The following is a 23,305-nucleotide window of genomic DNA, read 5'->3' on the forward strand; positions in this document are numbered from 1 at the left end:
GGGTCTACAGGGAGTGCAGAATTATTAGCAAGTTGTATTTTTGAGGAATAATTTTATTATTGAACAACAACCATGTTCTCAACTCATTAATGTCAAAGCTGAATATTTTTGAAAGTAGTTTTTAGTTTGTTTTTGTTTTAGCTATTTTAGGGGGATATCTGTGTGTGCAGGTGACTATTACTGTGCATAATTATTAGGCAACTTAACAAAAAACCAATATATACCCATATCAATTATTTATTTTTACCAGTGAAACCAATATAACATCTCAACATTCACAAATATACATTTCTGACATTCAAAAACAAAACAAAAACAAATCAGTGACCAATATAGCCACCTTTCTTTGCAAGGACACTCAAAAGCCTGCCATCCATGGATTCTGTCGGTGTTTTGATCTGTTCACCATTAACATTGCGTGCAGCAGCAACCACAGCCTCCCAGACACTGTTCAGAGAGGTGTACTGTTTTCCCTCCTTGTAAATCTCACATTTTATGATGGACCACAGGTTCTCAATGGGGTTCAGATCTGGTGAACAAGGAGGCCATGTCATTAGTTTTTCTACTTTTATACCCTTTCTTGCCAGCCACGCTGTGGAGTACTTGGACGCGTGTGATGGAGCATTGTCCTGCATGAAAATCATGTTTTTCTTGAAGGATGCAGACTTCTTCCTGTACCACTGCTTGAAGAAGGTGTCTTCCAGAAACTGGCAGTAGGACTGAGCTTGACTCCATCCTCAACCCGAAAAGGCCCCACAAGCTCATCTTTGATGATACCAGCCCAAACCAGTACTCCACCTCCACCTTGCTGGCATCTGAGTCGGACTGGAGCTCTCTGCCCTTTACCAATCCAGCCACAGGCCCATCCATCTGACCCATCAAGACTCACTCTCATTTCATCAGTCCATAAAACCTTAGAAAAATCTTGAGATATTTCTTGGCCCAGTCTTGACGTTTCAGCTTGTGTGTCTTGTTCAGTGGTGGTCGTCTTTCAGCCTTTCTTACCTTGGCCATGTCTCTGAGTATTGCACACCTTGGGTTTTTGGGCACTCCAGTGATGTTGCAGCTCTGAAATATGTGCAAACGGGTGGCAAGTGGCATCTTAGCAGCTGCACGCTTGACTTTTCTCAGTTCATGGGCAGTTATTTTGCACCTTAGTTTTTCCACACGCTTCTTGCGACCCTGTTGACTATTTTGAATGAAACGCTTGATTGTTCGATGATCACGCTTCAGAAGCTTTGCAATTTTAAGAGTGCTGCATCCCTCTGCAAGATATCTCACTATTTTTGACTTTTCTGAGCCTGTCAAGTCCTTCTTTTGACCCATTTTGCCAAAGGAAAGGAAGTTGCCTAATAATTATGCACACATGATATAGGGTTTTGATATCATTAGACCACACCCCTTCTCATTACAGAGATGCACATCACCTAATATGCTTAATTGGTAGTAGGCTTTTGAGCCTATACAGCTTGGAGTAAGACAACATGCATAAAGAGGATGATGTGGTCAAAATACTCATTTGCCTAATAATTCTGCACTCCCTGTATATTTTATCTATTAAATAAGATTTTTTTGAAAAAAAAAATGTTGTATATTGAAATGGTTCTTCCCTAATTACGTTGTAAATATTATGAATGGTTTACACATTATGCCCATGTATCAGCTTTCCCACCCTAGATGCTATGAATAATAAAGATCCCTTAAAATACAGTAGATATTGGAAGGAGTAGAGTCCTTCAGCACCACAGAGTATAACAGATGAGAGAGGGCTAGACAGGGGAAGGAGCAGAGACCTCCAGCAGCACACAGAAGATGAGAAGATGAGAGTTTGATAGTGGAAGGAGCACAATTCTACAACAGCAAAGTGTTCCACAAGTCAGAAACAGGTAGTCGAAGGAACAGTGACCACATGCATATTTTAGGATGGAATCGTTATATAATAGAAAGCACAGTCCTCCATCAGCACACAGCAGTGTTGTCAACTCATCCCTTTAAATACGGACACTTATGAATTATACATGGCTTGTGGCTAGTTAGAGGCAGTTTAGGCACTGATTATGTGTGAGTAGCCCCAGAACCTGTATAACTTAGATGTGTCAGTATTTAAAGGGATGAGTTGGCAACCTTGGCACACAGCAGTTAAATTGCGAAGACATAGCCTTTTGTGAGCATTACATAAGAATAAAAAAATATAATGAGTCAGGTTAAGTTATTTTTAATTTTTGTTAAACGGAGCAGTGCATTCTTCACCTCTTTGTTCCTTAAACTGTATATTAGAGGGTTCAACATGGGAGCAACGGCTGCATAGAGCACTGAGAATACTTGGTCCAGTTCATCAGAGTCTTGCTGAGTCGGTTTCATGTACATAAAGAGAATAGTTCCATAGAATATCAGGAGGACCGTCAGGTGGGATGTGCAAGTTGAAAAGGTTTTTCTTCTACCATGAGCTGAATTGATACCTAAAATGATTTGTATAATTTTCACATAAGAGGCAACACTCAGCATGAAAGGGCAAAGTCCAAGTGAGATGACTTCAATGTAGATAAGAACTTCAAATCTGGGATCCGGGCAAGAGATCTGGGCCAAAGCTTTGACATTGCAGAAAAATTGCTGAATCTTGTTGGAATAGCACTGAGGAACGTTAGAAGCAAAAACTGTGACGAGAGCAGAATTGACACAACCTGGGATCCAAATTCCCACCAGAAACAAAAGACAGTTTCTCCTGTTCATTATGAGATGATATTTTAGAGGGTTACATATAGCGACGTAACGATCATAGGCCATTAGGCTCAATAAGATAACCTCTATGCTGCCTATGAAGGTGAAGAAGAACATCTGAGTAAAACACTGAACAAAGGATATTGAGTTGTTTCCAGTAAGTAACATGTCCATCAGTTTCGGGACAGTGATGGTGATGTAACTGATGTCAATGAAGGAAAGGTTACACAATAGGAAGTACATCGGGGTGTGTAATTGGATGTCCGCACATGTAACAGTGACAATTATCGCATTCCCAAGTAGCCCCAGTAGGTATATTAATAAAAACACAGTAAAAAGAAGAGGCTGTTTATCGTGGTCACAAGAAAACACTACAATCTGAAAGTTTTTTGCAACTGTCTTGTTGTCCACAAAGTCAGTCATCTCCTGAGAAAATAAAAGTTCATGAAAAAGCCTTTCAAGGGGGTTACTCAGATTAAATAAGAACACATTTAAAGTCCAGCTCCTGTCAAAAGATTTACTTAAGTTTAGGATAGTGTTCAGGGGTGGAGCTACCATGAAGCCACCTGAATCACAAGATTCAGGCAGCAAAATCTAGGGTGTGACGTTTGGATAAACAGTTTGGGTCACCTGGTGCCTGTCTCCTCTCCCTTCCGCCCACCTTCCTTGCACACACACTACCATTCTTTTTCCACCGATGGCGCCTGCCACCCTTCCCTATGACGTCATATAATCAGGTGAGGTGTCGATATATGCCTCTTATCAAGGCATACTAGGATAAAACCCCATCACTGGCACGAGATCACCATGGCCAGTCAGAGGGGAAGCTTTGGCATGTGACCAATTACGTGGGGCTGCTGGCAGTGTCCTATCAGTAGAGATGGTCCAAACCGTTTGCCGGCTGACAGTTCCCGGAGATTATCGGCTATTCGTGTTCGTGTCTGTTCACGAACATATGCTGTGTTCGACCCATGTTTGGCTTCTGTGCTAGGCAGATCAGGGAGAGTGTGCTGCGGACAGGGATAGTGTTAGGCCTGTGTTCGGAACAGCATATTATTTCGGCGCCGCTCAGTTCGACGTGGTGAGAGCCGAATGACGGCTCTCACCGCTGCCGCTAAACTCCGAGATGATGTTAAATACTATTCCCTCTCTGAGTTGTCGCAACTCGGAGGGAGATGTAATTCGGGGTCTGGCAGCCGCCAGAGCTTCGAATTACCGCTACGTGCCCCACGCAGAATAGCATTGCTGCTATGGGGCGCCCAGTTTCAGCGCTTGGCTCCCAGAGTTTTTCTTGCTATTGTATTGCTGTTCTGTGTGTCCAGTGCATAATATGCTGTGCACTGACTAGATAACCCAATAATCCTTCACCACCACTACTGGCACCTAATATCCACTACTGCCATTCATAAGGCTTCACTGGCAGGGCCTATATTTTTAGGTGATTGTTGCACATAGCATAAACCTGTTACCTGAACTGCGTGAAGTTCCTCATATTAACATTTGAAAAGAAAAAAAATATGTAAATTTAAAGGATGGGAATAAAGAGTCAATTACACACATTTCTCTGCAGAATTAATACAAATATTACATAAATCTATACATCATTTCCTGAAATAGGGACAAATGAGGAAGAAAGAGGGACAGAAGAACAGGGTTCCCAAAGAGGGACTGTCCCTCCAAAAAAGGGACAGTTGGGAGCTGTGATAATAATTTTTTGGTCTTTTGTAGCCCCTTACACACTCCTAGGAGTTCTGGTTCACCATGAGCTTCATGGGTAGTCTGTAACTAATAATTATGTATCAAGTTACACCTGGTTGTTTGTTTTTAAAGTTTACAAACAAAAGTAAAACTGATATCGCACTGACAATAAGAAATTAGGTGATCTCCTGATGAGTTGTGGACACGATGAAACTAGTCTAGAGCTTAGGTGGTGACGCAGTGGCGCAACACCGGTGAAGGAAGGACCAGGATTTTGCTTAGAGAGCAGGGCTGAGCTCTCGGATTCAGAATTTCGAGTTTGCCATCAGAATTTGGCAATTCCGAGTAAGCAATCGAAACTCAAAAATTTGGCAATTCCGAGTACCGAATTTGCTTTTACATTGAAGTCAATAGTGCTAAATTCCGTGGTTAATTGTGAAGCCGCTGTACGTGCTATCAACACCAAATTTGACATGTATGTTAAAGCAGATGAGTAGGAACATGGTAAAAAAAATTGCGAAAAGACCTTATAGTTTTTGAAAAAAATCGATTTTAAAATTTCATAGGAAAAATGTTTTTTAAACTGTGTAAAATGACACTTGCTGCAGAACAGGGCACTGCATTCCGAGTTCTGTATACATATTGTATACATTTCATGAAAACAGACAGCGTGGGGTCCCACCTCTTGAGCCCCCTAAACCCCTTGTCCCCCATGCAGGCTGGGATAGCCAGAATTCGGAGTCCCGGCCACATGGGGCTTCGCACCCTGAGCTATACCAGCCCGCATGGTCCATAGTATAAGGGGGTGCTCTAGGGGAGAGGGGCGGCCAAGCCTTCTCTCCCCGGAGCCCTTGTCCAATCCATGGACGAGGGGCTTTTCCCCACCTCCGCTGCCCCAGGAGGAGGTGGGGGCCGCCGATGTCCAGGGGCGGGGGGGTTCATGGTGCCATCCGGGGGTCCCCTTTAACAAGCCGATCCCCGGAGGCCTGCCCCCTCCCCAGGAGCAACGAGTATAGGGGTACAAAGTACCCTTTACCCATTTCCACAAAAAGTATCATTTTAAAGCTCTCTTTCTCCTCTTTCCAATGATATACAAACGGCTGCTCTATGCCTTTTAGTTTTCGATATTTTCGCGATCGAAATCGCGGCCACAGGACGACTTTTCTCCAAAGTCAGCGGTGGCTGGATGGTATAATGGTTAAAGGGACTCTGAGCAGTGCAGTAACTATGGAAAGATGCATATCATTTTAAAGCTCTCTTTCTCCTCTTTCTAATGATATTCAAACGGCTGCTCTATGCCTTTTAGTTTTTGATATTTTCGCGATCGAAATCACGGCCCCAGGACGACTTTTCTCCAAAGTTGACAGCTCGATTCAGCACAATGCAATGAAATATAAGGAACCCAGGGGGATATAATTACAAACATCATGCTGGTAGGTGTGAGGATGTAATGATGTAATGAATTAGTTGTGGGTATGCTTAAAGGCATATCCACAGGCACTGCTTGGAGTCCCTTTAAGGGCTCTGCCGCTGACACAGGAGACCAGGGTTCGAATCTCAGCTCTGCCTGTTCATTAAGACAGCACCTATTTAGTAGGAGACCGTAGGCAAGTCTCTCTAACACTGCTACTGCCTATAGGGCGCGTCCTAGTGGCTGCAGCTCTGGTGCTTTGAGTCCACCAGGAGAAAAGCGCAATATAAATGTTATTTGTCTTGTCTTGTCAAATGATGCCATGCGCTGCTGATTGTCTTCAGAGCCAGGCTCTCCTCCTAGGTCCCCCTCCTGCTACTGTGCGCTCTGCCGCTGCCCACTCCACCCTCCCTTCCCACAGAGAACCACAGCTGCAGCAAGAATGATAGCAGCAAACGCTCACTCACCTATCCATGATCCAAGCGATAGAGATCCCGTCATCTGAAACCCATCTGTCTCTTCTACAGTGCAGCCGCTCACTCTGAACTTCCTGATTCTCAGATCAGACAGGAAGTAGGAAGTAGTAATAGTAGTAGTAACAGAGCGGCAGCACTCTAGAGGAGACAGATGGGCTCCGGATGACGGGACCTCTATTGCTTGGATCGCAATAGGTGAATGTGATTCATCTGGTGCTGTCATTCTCCCCCACTGCGGCTGCCTTCTCTGCTGGACTATCGTATTCACTGGGATGGAGGCTGCATGGTGGCTGTCTAGTTTGGGAGGAAATCGGTTGTTCGGTGGTGGGAGTGGTTATGTAATTCTGTCTGGGGAACGGCTTCCGGTTTGGCGGTGTCCACAGCTTTCTGCTATTGCCAGGCTGGAGATGCAGGGGGATAGTGCTGCTGCTGTGATATCTGGCGCCCTCTTCACAGGGGTGCCCCAGCCCCTGAGTGCAAATGTCCCAGCCATTCATCTCTCACTCTGCATTTTGCCGCTGCTATTCCCTGCATTGTGCACCCACAGAGGAAAGCGTGCTGTTGCCCATAGCAACCAGTAGCTCGGCTGCCCGGTGTGTGCGGCATATTGCTGTGCAGCTGCATCTTCTGATTCTATCACGACATGATGGGGGGGCCCCAATCAGTTACTTTGCTTAGGGCCCCATTTAGCCTTAATCCGGCTCTGGATTAACCCACTGGTGTGGGATTATCACAAGGTAAGTACCTTGCGATAATCCCACACCAGTATCCTCAGGAGTGGTCCCACTACAGTGTCCTCTAGGACATCCCATTACCCTCCCACACCGACGAACTTCTGCCACTGAATGGTCACAGTCAGCCTCTGCATCTGTATAGCAGAGGCTGGGAATACGAAAATTATGCCTTAGAAACAAGAAATTTCGGCAAACAGTGATGCAAACAAAATGGCCGCTGGGAAATCCCCAATTGCTGGAGGCCACACTAGAGTGGTGAAACAAGCCATTTTTCACATAGTTGGTGGGTCCAGGTGACCAGAGCAGGAGGTGTCCTGGTCCCCTGGACCCACCCATTCATGTGAAATAACGCTCATTCTGACACTCTGAGGTAGCCTCTGGGGAACGGGGATTCCCCAGCAGCCATTTTGTTTATGACACTGTTTGCTGAAAATTCTTGTTTCAGAAAAATGTTTCGTGTTTCTAGCTTATGCAATACAGATTGCAGAGGCTATCTATACAGCCATTCAGCCCGAGAGTGCGGCAGGATTGGTGGGTGCGCGGGACCTCTTAAGAGGATACTGGTGTGGGACCACTCCTGAGGATACTGGCGTGGGATTATCGCAAGGTAAGTATCCCTGGTTAATCTAGAACAATAAAGGATTTTTTTTTCGTTGTCATGTTTTTATTCCTCTCTTTAACTCTCTGCTGAAATGGGTAAGGGGTACCGTGTATCCCTATACTAATTTCTCCTGGGGAGAGGGCGGCCTCCGGGGATCCGCTTGTTAAAGGGGACCCCTAAATGGCACCATGAATCCCCCCAGGACGTTAGCGGCCCCACCTCCTCCTGGGGCACTGGAGGTGGGGAAGAGCCCCTTGTCCATGGATTGGAAAAGGGCTCCGGGGGAGAGAGGAAGGCTTGGTCGCCCCTTTCCTCCGGAGCCCCCCCATACCATGGACCATGCAGGCTGGTATAGCTCAGGGTGCGAAGCACCACGTGGCTGGGACTCCACATTCTGGCTATCTCAGCCTACATGGGGACAAGGGGTTAAGAAAGCTCAAGAGGGGGGACCCGACATCTGTTTTCATGAAATGTATACAATATGTATACAGAACTCGGAATGCAGTGCCCTGTTCTGCAGCAAGTGTCATTTTACACAGTTTAAAAAACATTTTTCTTATGAAACTTTAAAATCGATTTGTTCAAAAACTATAAGGTCTTTTCACAATTTTTTTTACCATGTTCCTACTCATCTGCTTGACATACATGCCAAATTTGGTGATTATAGCATGTAAGGGGGCTTCACAATTGACCGCGGAAGTTGGCACCATTCAATTCAATAGAAATGCTCTCGGAACACGAAAATTCGGAACATGAAATTCGGTTTTCGCCTGCGGTATACCGAATTTCGGCGAAATGGGAATTCAGCTGTTCCGATCAGCACTAACTGAGCACTAACTACGTGCAGCATGTTGGCAGGCCAGCCAGGCGGCCATCACTTGGAGTAGAGCCCGTAAAAACTCTGGGTGTTATTATGATTGCTCTGACATTTGAGTGTACATTTTCAATACAATAAAATTTTACTATACGGTTGTTGTTTTTTGAGGTGATTTGGGATATAAGACCTTCACAGACTGGAGTGTTGACGGTGATTGCTGGATAAGGTGGGGAAGCCTAGATGACCCCAAAGTGCTGCTGACCCTATGTAATAGTGTGGCAAGGAAAAGGGTGAATGCCCTTTTTTACCCTGTGAGGTGGTAGTAATAATATCAAGCCTTCATACCCTCTGTTTGAAGATCCATCAACTGAAACGATTTGAAGTTAGTATAATAACCCCAACGGACTGTGGTTATAAGGACTCACAGATCCCTTAGTGTGCTTTACTATTTACTTTTACCATTGTTTTTGGACTTTGTTTTTCAAGTTGTCCAGTGCTGGATTTACAAAACATTTCTCCTTCATTTGTTGAAAATTAACTAGGGGGGATTAATCAGTTATGTTACTTAAAACACATCAATTTACAATACAGGTAGTCCCCGGTTAACGAATGAGATAGGGACTGTAGGTTTGTTCTTAACCTGAATCTGTTCTTAAGTCAGAACATTGTGCCATCTCTATCCCCTGTACCTCCTCTGTGCCCGCCTGTGCCTCCAGTGTCCCCCTCTGTGTCACATCTGCCCTCTGTATCTGCTTATACATGTTTAAAAGCCTTTTTTTCTTGGAATTTTTTTTAAAAATGATTTTCTCAAAAATTCCAATGTGAACAATTTTTTTAACTTGTTCCCATGGAAACACAGAATCCATGCCGATCGTATCGGCGGGTCGTTTGTAAGTTGTGCGTTCATAAGTCGGGGACTACCTGTACCTGATGAACATGATTCCGATATGTCATCGAGAAACAGATCTGTGCCAAAATGCAGTTTGCTCTGTCATCTTCCTACAGGTGCACATGATTCTCGAGGTCTCCAGTTTGTGTTAAATAAGTTATTTTCCTAGTTACTGTATATCAGCTATTGCAATGAACCTTTTACGTTCTTATAATATTCTTTGAAAGACTGAAGGGGAAAAAAACGGTATTTCTGCTATTGAAAAGACAGTTGTTTCTTTCAGACATTACATTTAGTTTGAAGAAACTACATTTGTCATTGAAGCTATAATACAAATAATCTGCCCCTCTGGTTTTCCCCAGACCTATTTATTTAGGTGAACTTTTCCGCTGGCTACATAGAGAGTGCTTAAAGTGTACCCGAGGCGACATGTGACATGATGAGATAAACGTGTATGTACAGTGCATAACATACTAATAACCAGGCTGTTTTACTTGTTTTATTTTTCTGCCTGAACGAGTTAATTTCTAGGCATGGAACTGACAGCTTCTTTCTTGTCGATACCTTGTCAATAATATAGTAAACATCACTAATCAGCAAATTACAGCCATAAAAGTTTTCCTGGCATAATACAACTTCTGAGGGCAGGGAGAGATAAAATACATGAACTATTGACCTTTTACTAACTCTGGGACACTTAATAGGTTGCTACTAATTAGAGACAGTAAAACATTCAACCTGTATAAAAGAAAACCCTGAGATACTTTCAAAAGTAATTTTCAGGAGCAGGAGGGTAAAGATAATTGTTTATCTCATCAGTTTATTTTCATCTCGGATTCACTTTAAAGCAGGTACTGCAGCTGCTAAGTTTGCTAAGGATCAATTGCATATGTTATTTCTAATCAGTGCTCGATGCAATGAATCGATTTCTTTTAAAAAATTGCATCTCAGATGTTCTCAGAACTGACACAGGATAAAAATCACAAAAACATGACATAAGAAGAAACTTGATTTTCATTTGATAAACATGTGATTCTAGCATCGTTTTACTTTCCGAATCTCCATCACTGTCAAAATTGGAAAGTTAGATCGGTACGGTACATCAGTCCCTGGGCTGAAGACGTTGTCCTTTTCCATCACCTGTTACAAATATGGATATGTTTCTGATCGGCTTCCGTGAATTCAACCAATATTTTAGTATATTTACCAGGAAGAAGTGTAAGCTGGCAATAGTCACTTTTCATTCCTTACATATCTCTCAGAAGACGTCTGCTCCTTGTTTACTGTTAAATAGGAGCACGTTCTCTACAGAGACACATTTATTGTTAATTATCCAGTTGGATTATCCAGTTGGGAATACTGCTATAAATATTTACATGACTGGAGTCTTAATGTCAGTACTCTTCAGAGTATTATCGTTTTTCTTATTACATTATTTTTGGCATGACTAAAACATAGCTAAAATAGTCTAAAATAATGATTGCAAAATGTACTATGTACAAAAAAAAAAAAAATTGTATCCTATGGTCATATTGGGGCCATTTTATCTGCGTACGTCAAAAAAAGGCCCTTGGAAATCTGGGCGCCCAGGAAACCTGATAGTAAAATAGCAGTTCATTTACAGATACACACACACACATATCTGCGAGAGTAGCATATTGGTATTAAATACCAGTATTTTAATATAGCTAAACCTAAGCTTGTTCTCATACTGAACCCTCACATTGAACTACCGATGCCTAACCTAACCCCCCCCCCCATACACACACACACAGCTGACCTTAAAGTGAATGTTTACCGGTTAAAAAAATAAAAAGTCAGATACTCATCTAAGGAGAGGGAAGGCTCGGTCCTAATGAGCCTTCCCTCTTCTCTCCCGGTGCCCGGTCCCGCGCAGGATCCCCCGTGGCAGTATTCGACCAGTTCGGTCAAATACTGCCACTTCCGCATGCTGAAGGGACCTTTCGGAAGCCTTCGGGAGCACTCAGGCTCCCGATGACACGGCCGCTCTATACTACGCATGCGTGAGCGCCCTCTATGACGCGCTCGCGCGTACGTAGTATGGAGCGGCTCGTCTTTGGAAGCCCGAGTGCTCCCGAAGACCTCCGAAGTTCCTGCGGCGGCGGACGCGAACGGGGGAGCCAGCGCAGCACTGAGGGCACCGGGAGAGGAGAGGGAAGGCTCATTAGGACCGAGCCTTCCCTCTCCTTAGGTGAGTATCTGACTTTTTCTTTTTTTAACCGGTACCCATTGGCTTTAAGGGCCGGTTCACATGGACGTCTGTGCTGCGTCCGCGTTTATAAGCGTTCAACCACTGAACACTGAACGACATAAATCATCATGTCATTTGAACAGCAGCTGACAAAACTGTTTACCTGCGGTTGTCAGCGTTCGAGGGAGCGTTCGGGTTCAAAAGCGTTTGATAGCTTCCCTATGAATTCTGGTCTATTTCCTGTCAACCGCATACCTCCAGGACGCTGTTTGCATGCTTATGACGGCGTTTGTATGCATTTACCGCTGACATTTGTCAAACGCAGCCGTCAATAGAAGTCGCATGAGGCGTCCGAAAAAACGCCATCTACCTCGACGCTGAAAAAAACTCGCACAACTGCTGACAGACGATACTAACATAAATGCTCTCATAGAAACCTATTACGAGCAGTTAAAATGTGACGTTTAAACGACCAAAAATACAGACGGCAGACGTCCGTGTGAACCGGCCCTAACCCTTCCTCCCCCATGGCTAACCTTAACTATCCCCTCCAACATTTAAAAAAAGCAAGAAACCCCTGCAAAACTTCAATTTTCGGATGCCGTCATAAGGACCCATTGTATTTATCGGTAAGGAGGGCAATTTTGGATGCACAATAAATATTAGAAGTCGGTACCTGAACTCCCAGTATTTATTGGGCACCGCGGCCGCCCAAATTTCCCTTTCTTACTGTCAGGACCTGGCTCCCATGGCAGGCCTGCAGAGACAGGTCCTGATGGTTTTTGACCAAATTGAGAGGAGGCGCAGCCTTATTTAAGCTAAAACAAGGCTGCTGTTATCAAACACACCTTGCAAGGCTCAGCCACCACTAGCAATTGTCTATGAATTAATCTGCTAGGCACCATACACACACAGATTCCTGACTGGACGGATATCTGTCCCTGTCTATGGCAATTACAACAATTTAATTCACGTTTCTTGGGTCAGCCATGGGCTTTAGGTCAAAACTAAGGGAACGCCAGTTACACACAATCTCACACAGGTAGCAATGAAACAACCAAGCAAACACCGGGGTACATGGCAGGCAAAATCCACAACTTTCTTGGTCAAGGATTTTGCTGCCGCCTCTATGCGTGTCAATCAGCGCGTATCTCCACCTCTCCCCCGCCCCTCTCAGTGCAGGAAGACTGAGAGGGGCGGGGGAGAGGCGGAGATCCGGGCTGATTGAGGCGCATAGAGGCAGAACTGCGCTGCCTCAATGTGGAAGGAGCCCACGATGTACCCCGTGAGTTTGGGGTGATTGAGGGGGTTTTCAGCCGCGGTTCTGTTGCGTTTTAAGAGGGACAATAATGGTAATTAAGTTTTTAAAATAAAAACCTAATTTTCAGGAGACTTTAGAGTCTCTTTAAAAGGCTTTTTATTGACAATTGTGCAAATATCTAAGAACATTTAGGAGAAAAAGTTAATTGCGTATGGGCCAACGGGCCCAATCCAATTCAGTTTTTCTCCTAAGTTTTCTCCTGGGAAATATATTACATCTTATCAATAAAATGCCTTTGAAGCCACCAGCAAACAAGAAAATAGAATGATTGTGATAGTCAGAGCTGGGACAAGGTCCTCCAGCACCCAAGGTTGAGACACCAAATTGCGCCCCTCCATCCCTGCCACCCGAGCCATCAAACACTGATTGCTATTATACATCAAACACTGTGAGATATATATGGGTGGGTATGGTCCAAATCAAACAAAAACAGCTCAGACTATTTTTAAGAAAATATCTACACAAACTTTAATTAATCACTGTATCAAAAACAATTTAAAAATGTGAGCCTCCCAAGCCTCCCCAAAGAAGCACCCACCCCACCTAAAAAGCCCCTCCCCTACAGCCTTCAATTACCCTCATCCAATAACTAGCCCCTATTGGACCTGTAATCAAGGAGATAAAGTGAAGCATGTGCACCTGCCCCACTGCAAAGAAAAAATAATATATATGAAAGTTCCAATTGTAGGACAAGCGGATAGTTCAAAAATGATGCAATATCTTCAAATGATGGTAGGTTGATTCATATATTCCTAGTGTATAAGCCACAGATAGGGACATTAAGTCAGCAGATGTATAGGCCAGGGTCATCTTATCCAATAGAGAAAGGTAAGGCAAGGAAATCCAACAAGAGTAGCAAGCCACAGTAGCATAAGCCTCTGGTTCAAGCAGTAGAGATAACCATCCATGCGTACAAATTCTCCCTCATAGGGTAATGCATGTAATTATCATTGCCTCAGCACAGTTCAATCAGGTTAATGCAGCACAAGCAACACAGCAAGCAGGCCACCAGCACAATAGAATCCGTTTGGCAGCAGCAGCAGCACAAAGAAGAAGAGAGCAAGCAAGCCTTAAGTAACATGGATTGTTCTTACATATGCTGTAGCTCCTCTCCAGGATCAACCAGAAGTTGCCCGCCAGATGGCCTCAATAGTCTGCGGCTGGATAATCATTGCAGGCTGGTCTTCGGCTGGGGCTAGTGGATGCTGGATGAGGCTGCCGGGTGGACTAGATGCCCAGATGTACGGCCATTGGCCAGGCAAATCACAGGTGCGTGGTGCGGGGAGGCCGGGACGCAGCACATGCGTCCTCGACCGGTTTCGCCGGACTTCCGGCTTCCTCTGGAGGTATGACACTTCCTGTGTCGCCTCCTATTTATTCCCCCCGAGGTCTCGGCAAGGGCAGAGAGGCCAAACCCCGCCCGCCCCCACCGGCGGCCAATGCCGGGCGGGAGGGCGGAGCCGGCCGACACCACGGGCAGGCACCAATCATCCACCCGAAGCGTCAGCACGGCACCGCCCACCCGCCCGAACACCCGCCGGGCGACGGGGCGGGGCAGGCAGACACCACGCGAAAGTCGCCAAGCAACCAACACGGCGCGTCCGCCAAGCCCCGCCCCCACGCCCAGACATGCCGCCGGAGGGGGCGGGCGAGGACGAGCACAACACCAGCCCCACCAGACCAGGAAGGGAAACAGCACAGGGGCGGCATCAGGTAAACAAATCTCAGATCCTCCCAAATGCAGCATACAGAACATTGAATCTTAGGTTCTACAATAACACAATACCCAAAATCCATTATATAGTGACAACAGAAAAGGTCCAGCTTATATTGAATCAAATACCCAAGAGCTCAACATAAATCGCGGCTCATATCAACATCAGCCGCGCATGTAAACATTCCTGGTATAAGGGCAAACATCAGCCCATAATATGGCAAATACCTATACAGCGATCACACTTCTAGATATCTGGCGATGTGCGGCAGGAGAACCCCCCATCCACGGGGTCGGCCAAACGTGCCACAGATACCAGATCAGCTACAGATCCCACAATCCCATCAAAGTGGTAAAAACGAAGCATAACTAGTATGCTCGTTCAAACCAGGGGGCCTGGTAGCCTCAAGTTCGAAAATCCAGCGTGACTCCTTTTGCAGTAATAGGCGGTCCATGTCCCCACCTCTAATGGAGGCATGGATCCGATCAAGGCCTACGAACCGCATTGCGGTAGGGCTACCCGCATGCATAGTTTTAAAGTGTCTGGCTACCGGAGTGAAACTGGAAAGGCTTTTACTTTTTACATTGGTCACATGTTCAGAAATCCGTGAACATAGTTCACGTTTGGTTTTACCTATATAAAATGCCCCGCAAGGGCACAGGAGAAGGTACACTACCAAAGTGGTATTGCAATTAACATAATGTGCCAATTCCCAGTTTCTACCATCCGGCAGCCTGACACTTTTTCCCACCTGTATATACCTGCACATGGTGCAGCCACCACAGGTGTAAGTGCCTGTCACTTTACAATGTTTAGATCCAATAGAAGGATCCGAAAAGTGGCTACCAACCACCCTGTCTCTCAAAGAAGGAGCCCGTCTAAAAGAAAATAAAGGTTTGGTAGGAATGATTTTGTTCAATCTGGAGTCATTGGTCAAAATGTGCCAATGTTTCTCAATTATGTGGGCAATCTTGGAGTGTTGAGCTGAATATCTGGTGCAAAAGCGCACAGTTTGTTCACCACTGTCCCTCACGCGGGAGCCAGTCGCGAGCAAAGAAGCCCGCGCACTGGCATCCGCTCTTCTAAAAGCTTTCTTCAGGGTGCCCTCCGGATATCCCCTTTCCCTGAATCTCCTCCTTAGGGTGTTGGCCTCTTCCCTAAAAGTCGCATCTTCAGAACAGTTGCGTCTTATTCGCAAATATTGGCCAGTAGGGATACCCCTTAAAGTATGCGAGGGGTGAAAACTGTCCGCCCTAAGGAGTGAGTTAGTTGCGGTTTCTTTTCTATACAGGCGTGTTGCCAACTGGCCATCCCCATCTATCCGGATGGAGATATCCAGGAAGGGGACCTCCGAGGTGCTAAACTCCATAGTAAATCTCAGATCGCTGGAATTTTCATTCAACGTCCCTACAAACTCCTCCAATAGGGGACCACCCCCTGTCCAAAACATGATGATGTCATCTATGTACCTGTGCCACGCCAAAATGTGGCACAGGTACATCGAGAGACCATCATTGGCAAAAAGCCACCGTTCCCACTCCCCCAGGTACAGGTTTGCATACGACGGGGCACAGGTCGTCCCCATCGCTGCCCCCTGCACCTGGAGGTAGTGGGAGCCCTCAAAAATAAAGATATTATTAGTCAACAAAAATTCCAGCAAAGTCAGTAGGAACTCACTGTGCGCAGTGCACTGTATACCCAGCTCGCTCAAAAATATGCCCACCGCCCGTATTCCGAGTTCATGCGGAATGCTTGAATAGAGGGCCTCCACGTCCAAGGTCACCAATAGCGTCCCCGTGGGCAGCTGCAATCCATCTAGGACGCGCAAGAGATGAGATGTGTCCCGGATATATGAAGGTAATGCCTGCACATGCGGCTGTAAAAAACGATCTATATAAATGCTGATCTTTTCAGTCAACGAACCCCGTCCCGAGACAATTGGACGACCAGGAGGTTTATCCAATCTCTTATGCACCTTTGGTAGCGCATAAAAGGTGGGACATATGGGACTCATAACCTTCAAAAACTGCGCCGTATTGTCATCTATTACATTCCTGATGACTGCCTCGTCAATGATTGAAAAAAGTTTATGTTTACACATGGTGACCCTGGACGCCGGGACCCTCACATAACACTCACGTCTGCTGAGGATATCCATTGCTATTGCTGATTGCTATTAGACTAAGAGGCGCCACAGGGCCCACAACCTCCTCAACACCATAATCTCTAGTTATCTGGCTTGCAGTCACTGCCATGTATCCCTTTTTCTTATTTCTTTCTGCTTCATACACAATTAGGAATGACAGCTGAATGAATAGTACGCCCCCTTCTACACTGCGCCCTGAGGCTGGAGCCTCTCCAGCCTATGCCTCGGCCCGGCCCTGGTGATAGTACTTTTTCACCTACTTTTTGGTACTTTTTCAATTGCAGAGTGTTGAAAAGTTATTTTAAACTGAAGATGAAAAATTATCTCCTAGGAGAAAACTTAGGAGAAAAGGTGTATTGGATTAGGTCCAATGGGCCTGATGCAATTCACTTTATCTCCTAAGATTTCTCCTAAGAGATAATTTTTAATCTTCAATTTAAATAACTTGTCAGCACTTTGCAATTAAACAATTACCAAAAAGTACGTAAGAAGTAGGTAAGAAATGCTGACAAAATTATTCTGAGTATCTTCTGCTTGCTGGTGGCTTAAAGGGCATTTTATTGATAAGATGCAAAAATTTACCTAGGAGAAAACTTAGGAGAAAAAGTGAATTGCATCAGGCCCAATGTCTTTTAGACAGACAAGTCTAAACTGGAGATGTCTGGCCAGAGTGCACAGCATTGTATAAAGAATTTACAATAAATGAGCAATCGATATCATCATCCAATATTGACTGATCATGCCCTAGTAGCCCTACATTGTATGTCTAAGATATTTATGGAAAGATCATTTTTACCTCCAAAAAGTCTGCTTTGTAAGTTTCTATAACAAAAGTGACATTTCCCTTTAAAGGAAACCTTAAGTTAACTTTAAAAAAAAAAAAAAAAGAGTTTCACTTACCTGGGGCTTCTGCCAGCCGCCTGCAGACATCCTGTGCCCGCACCGCCCTGGAACGATCCTCTAGTCCTCCACCGCCGCTAAGTTTCCTTATCGCCATCTTGCAAGTCGACGGCCACTGCTTCTGCACCGCCCTGGCCGCACGCATCCTCATTCACGCCTGTGCGATATGATGGAATCACAAATGTTAAAACTTAATTTTTTGTATGTCTCAAATCTGCTGAGAATTCAAGGAATATACAGTATAAGGTGCTGCATTAACAGTTCAGGTGATCATCAAATAGTAATATACAGTACATGTGTAATTTGATTTTAAGTCCGTCCGCAATTAGGCAATTGGCAGCACAGAGATGACTTAGCAATACTGGGACGTGGTGTGGCAAACGAGGCATTGAAGATAACTAGGTGGGTGAGATCACTCTGTTTGTTGCATGAGTTCTTGAACGGAACTGTGTCTGAGAAATAGCAGCAGCTACATTTATAAGTCATATCCTTCTCTGTGCTGACAAATTGACCTGTGACCCCTGGAGTGGAACTGTGACTGTGAAGTATCAAGAATAGCTGCACTTTTGCGTAACAAGCCATTACCTGATTTAGTATCGTTCCCGTCGATTCCCGTCGTTCCTGTCCGTGCGGAACATTTCGCTCAATTGCCGACGGGTCAGGAGTGCATTGATAGTGGCGTTCGAATGTCTGACAACCGACGCTAGCGGCAATACATGACCGATACTGATCATCATTCCAGCACGGCCATCACTACACAAACAGCTGTTTGCGGTGCGTTACACAAGGAAGCGCTCCCGCATTTTGCCCCATGGATTTGGGTGGTTTAATGACATCGTTCTGCTGCGGGGATGCAGCGTTTTAGCACTGGTGATATTGCAGAAGATAAATGTCTAATAAAAAGATGATTTTTATAAGGCTTCAAACTCTCTTTAAAGTGCAACTGTCGGGCATAAAATCAAAAATCTATTTTTTATTTTTATCTGGTAAACAAGTAACAAGGATGCTAAGCAGGTAATCCAAAAGTTAAACTCACTATTACTTTTCTTGTTGATAAATGATCATTCCCCAGTTTACCTAACTCTTATTTGGTACATGTAACGATCGGTGTCAGCACACAGAGAGAATCTGATTATTGGTGATCTGCAGAATCACCAAGAATACAGATGTATACCTGAGTATTGATGACCTGCAGAATCACCAATAATACAGATATGACTAACCTCTGGACACCTATATAGTGTGAGTGTTTGGTGCAACAGTAATGACTTTGAGTAGGACCACCCGAGGAGCAGGCGGCCCTTGGCAGTATGAGGAATACCTCCCTCTGGGAAGTATGAAGACCTTCCAGCAGCCTGAGACTTCCAAGGGGATGGAGCCCCAGGCTGAATAGCAGGAAGGCCTTATGGCTAACTGACCCCTGGAAGGTGGGCGTCACAGGTAGCAGTGAAGGCTAATCTCTCTAGAGAGAGTGATGGCTCGCAAGGTCAGGCAGGCTAGGTTAGTAACACACGGGCAGATAAAGTACAGAGACAGTAGACTGATTCAGTAACCGGGGACAGGCAGAGTTTGGCAACAGGAAGGCAGATATACTGAGTTACCGAATCAGAAAGCAAGAGTGAGGTCAACAGAGCAAATGGTCATAACAGGTAACAAATAAGGCCTAGTCTTGGGTGTGAGGTCCGTGGTCTCGACACCCTGGAACTAGTCTGAAGTATAACACAATAGTAACACAGTGTCCCTAGTCTTGGGTGTGAGGTCCGTGGTCTCAACACCCTGGAACTAGTCTGAAGTATAACACAGTAGTAACACAGTGTCCCTAGTCTTGGGTGTGAGGTCCATGGTCTCAACACCCTGGAACTAGTCTGAAGTATAACACAATAGTAACACAGTAGTAATCTGGCTCAGTGTGAATTCCCAGGTCCTCCTGGTTCTAACACACTGTGGGATCTGACTATGGTCTGAGTGCTTTCACATAAGTGTTCGCATCAGCAGACAACTTGAGACTGACCAGCAATAACTATATATAGAGCGGCGCTCCCTGGCGCCACCCAGCGCTGATCAACCAATAGCCGCCCGCTCTGAGATCAGCTGACCAACCTGGTCAGCTGATCCGTCTCCGTTTGTCATAAAGGTTCCGCCGCTCCGCGCGCGCGTATTCCTCAATCTGTGTGCACTAGAAGGCCCAGCCACATCAGACGCATGCCGCCGCGTGTCAACCGCTGAGCTGAATGCGGAACCAGCCACCTCGCTGCCAGTCCGCACGGCGGCTTTTCCGCAATCTGTTACAGTACACACAAAATTTGGTACACAAAAAGGAAGTTGCAGGGCATGCTGGGTTGTCCTTTTTTGCTGCTCTTCTTCCCCACAGACTGATCTAATGCAGCCTGATTAGCTGAAGCCTCCTGTTTTCCCCTCCCACACCTCTGTTCCTCTCTGATTGGCCAATATTTCTCATGCTGAGACAATGCACTTTCTATAGTGAAGGGCGAGCAAATGTATACACAATCAGGCAGAGGAGAGTAAGGCAGGAAATGACATCAGGATTGGCTTCAAAATAGCCATACTTAAAATGGGAAATGCTAAGAAGGATTTTCTATTTTTTTACTGTAGAAAAATCACTGAGATAGTGTGGTTGACAGCTCCTCTTTAGAGATGGCCCGAACGGTTCGCATGCAAACTTATTCGCGTGAACATCGCGGGTTCGCGTTCGCAATCAAACGCGAACCTTATGCGAGTTCGACCCGCTCCCCTATACTACATAATTGGGCTAAACTTTGACCCTCTACATCACAGTCACCAGACACATGGCAGCCAAGCAGGCTGCACTCCCTCCTGGAGCCCCCCCCCCCCCCCACACACACACCCCTTTATAAAAGGCAGGCAGCGTCAGCCTTTTCAATCACTCGTGTGGCTGCAGTAATTAGAGAAGGGACAGCGGTTGCTGCAGAGATTGGGGAAAGCTTATTTAGGCTCTTGTTAGGCTTGTTAGCTTGCTCCTTGCTGATACTTATTGCTAAAAAGCACCCGAAAACAGCTCTTTTGAGAGCTAATGTTCTGGTGATGTGTTTTTTTTTTTTTTTGTGTAGCCCACTGACACTGCATATGCAGCTCTGTCTGTCGCAGCTGGCCCTTGCTAATTGCTATACTGTACCAGGCCTAGCACATTCAGTGCCTATCTTTTCACTGCACCTGTGTGTGTGACAGCGGCACATTTGTAATACCAGTCCGTGCCGTGCATACCTTTCACTGCACCTGTGTAACAGCACCCAGTTTTATATACCAGTCACTGCATACCTGTTCACTGTACCTGTGTATGTGACATCTGCACATTGTATTGTAATACCAGTCGCTGCATACCATTCACTGCACCTGTGTGACCGCATGCGGTTTCATATACCAGTGCGTGCATACCTGTTACCTGCACCTGTGTGACAGCTGCACACTGTATTGTAATACCAGTCTGTGCATACCTTTCACTGCACCTGTGTGACCGACCCCACGCTGTTTTATATACCAGTCTGTGCATATCTTTGAACTGCACCTGTGTGTGTAACAGCTGCACATTGTATTGTAATACCAGTCGCTGCATACCTTTCAATGCATCTGTGTTACCGCACGCTGTTTTATATACCAGTGCGTGCATACCTGTTAACTGCACCTGTGTGACAGCTGCACATTGTATTGTAATACCAGTCGCTGCATACCTTTCACTGCACCTGTGTGACCGCACATTGTTCTACCAGCAGTCACTGCATACCTTTTCACTGCACCTGTGTGACTGCATATTGTATTAGTCAAGTCAGTACATACCTTTCACTTCATCCGGCCTATACTGTATATGGACGAAACAACAAGCAGAGGCAGAGCCAGAGGCAGGCCACCCGGCAGGTCTGTTCGAGGTCACGCTGACATGATTTTGTGTGGCCCTGGACCAAAGTACAGTGCTCAAAAGTAGACACGTGTCATCAACTTCCAGGTTTGTCAAGATGTAGTTGATTATTTAACACAGAACACCAGGGTCTTGATTCACAAAACGCTCGTGCCTTAATGTGAATTTTTCATGCAAAACGGTCACGTTTGCACGAAAACACAAATTTATAATGCGAACGCGACCAATTTTGTGCTAAAAATTTGCATTAACGCATGAGCGCAAATTTTTTGCGCGCAAAAGCCAATATCACGTGAAATTTCACACAAAGCACTTTTTACAGCATGCTAACAGTTAGCACTGTTTTGTGAATCAAGCCCCTCATCTTCCGCAGCCACCAGCACTACTACAAGCACCACATCCACTCCATTTGACACTTCGCAGGAGTTATTTGCTGGGGAATTAACTGATTCACAGCCATTATTGTTACAACTAGATGAAGGCACTAAGCAAGTTATACCACCTCATATGTCTGAGGTAGGCGTCACTATGGCTGTAAGGTGTGAGGAGGAGGATGAAGTACCTGCTTTTGGCACAGTTTGTGAGGTGTCTGATACAAGCGAAGCTGTGGAGGATGATTATGATGATGATGATACTGCGGGTTCCCAATAGACAAGATGAACAGGGGTACAGCTCAGAGGGGGAGTCAGAGAGGAGTAGGAGGAGACGAGATGCTGAAAGAAGCAGGGGGAGCTTGTCGTCAGAAACAGCTTATGGCAGTGTCTGGCGGCATGTATTGCCACCGATGGACAGCCAGCCAACATGCCCTTCAAGGTCAGATGCTGACGCCACCACCAAAGTGCCATCATCCCAGGGCTCAGCGGTGTGGGCATTTTTTTGTGTGTCTGCCTCAGATGAGAGCAATGCCATCTGTACTCTCTGTCACCAAAAATTGAGCCGTGGAAAGACCAAGACCCGCGTAGGGACAACTGCCTTACGAAGGCACATGACAAAAAAGCAAAAACTGCAATGGGAAAACCACCTGAGGAAAAGCAGCACACAAAAGCAAAGCCACCCTCCTTCTTTTCTTCCTCCTTCAGGTGCATTATATCCAGCTACTTTCTTCCTTGCACCTTCACAGCCACCCTCCTCCACTTCGCTTCTCACCTTGAGCGGTTCCTGCTCCTCTGCCCACAGCAGCCAGGTGTCCGTGAAGGAAATCTTTGAGCGGAAGAAGCCAATGTCTGCCAGTCACCCCCTTTGCCCGGTGTCTGACAGCTGGCTTGGCGGAACTGTTAGCTCGCCAGCTGTTACCATACCAGCTGATGGACTCTGAGGCCTTCCGAAAATTTGTGGTGATTGGGACAGTGGAAGATAGCAGGCCGCAATTATTTCTCAAAAAAGGCAATACCCAAACTGTACCATGAAGTTGAAAGGCAAGTGTTGTCGTCTCTGGCGCACAGCATTGGGACAAAGGTCCATCTGACCACGGATGCCTGGTCTGCAAAGCATAGTCAGGGCAGGTACAATGCTTATACAGCCTATTGGGTCAACCTGGTGATCGCTGGCAAGCAGGGAGTACGTGGCTGTGCAATGGACCTAGTTGTGACACCTCCACGACTTGCTGCCACCACCTCTCCTTATCCTCCTACTCCTCCTGCTACATCCTCTTCGCTATCGTACTCCTCCTTGGCTGAGTAGCAGTGCTACTCTACTGGTGCTGCGATCTCCACTCCAGCTACACACACCCAGCTCCCCAGGGCCTATGCTGCATGCCAGGTATGACGGTGTCATGC

The 23,305-nt window shown here is 45.7% G+C and overlaps 2 protein-coding genes across 2 annotated transcripts in view; both read right to left on the reverse strand.

Moving 5' to 3' along the window:
• The window catches only part of LOC137532545 (inter-alpha-trypsin inhibitor heavy chain H4-like), a 250,307-nt gene extending 232,558 nt beyond the window's left edge, over positions 1-17,749 (reverse strand). The window contains exon 1 of the mRNA XM_068253163.1: positions 17,639-17,749. Coding sequence (XP_068109264.1) covers positions 17,639-17,668 — 30 coding nt within the window. The 5' untranslated portion in view covers positions 17,669-17,749. The remainder of the gene's footprint in view (positions 1-17,638) is intronic.
• On the reverse strand, positions 2,200-3,141 carry LOC137532334 (olfactory receptor 8H1-like). Its single transcript, XM_068252743.1, has one exon. It carries the CDS (start codon positions 3,139-3,141, stop codon positions 2,200-2,202), a length of 942 nt encoding a protein of 313 aa, XP_068108844.1.
• Positions 17,750-23,305: the final 5,556 nt, after the last annotated feature.

This window comes from Hyperolius riggenbachi, chromosome 9 (assembly GCF_040937935.1).
Source record: "Hyperolius riggenbachi isolate aHypRig1 chromosome 9, aHypRig1.pri, whole genome shotgun sequence".
NCBI lineage: Eukaryota > Metazoa > Chordata > Amphibia > Anura > Hyperoliidae > Hyperolius > Hyperolius riggenbachi.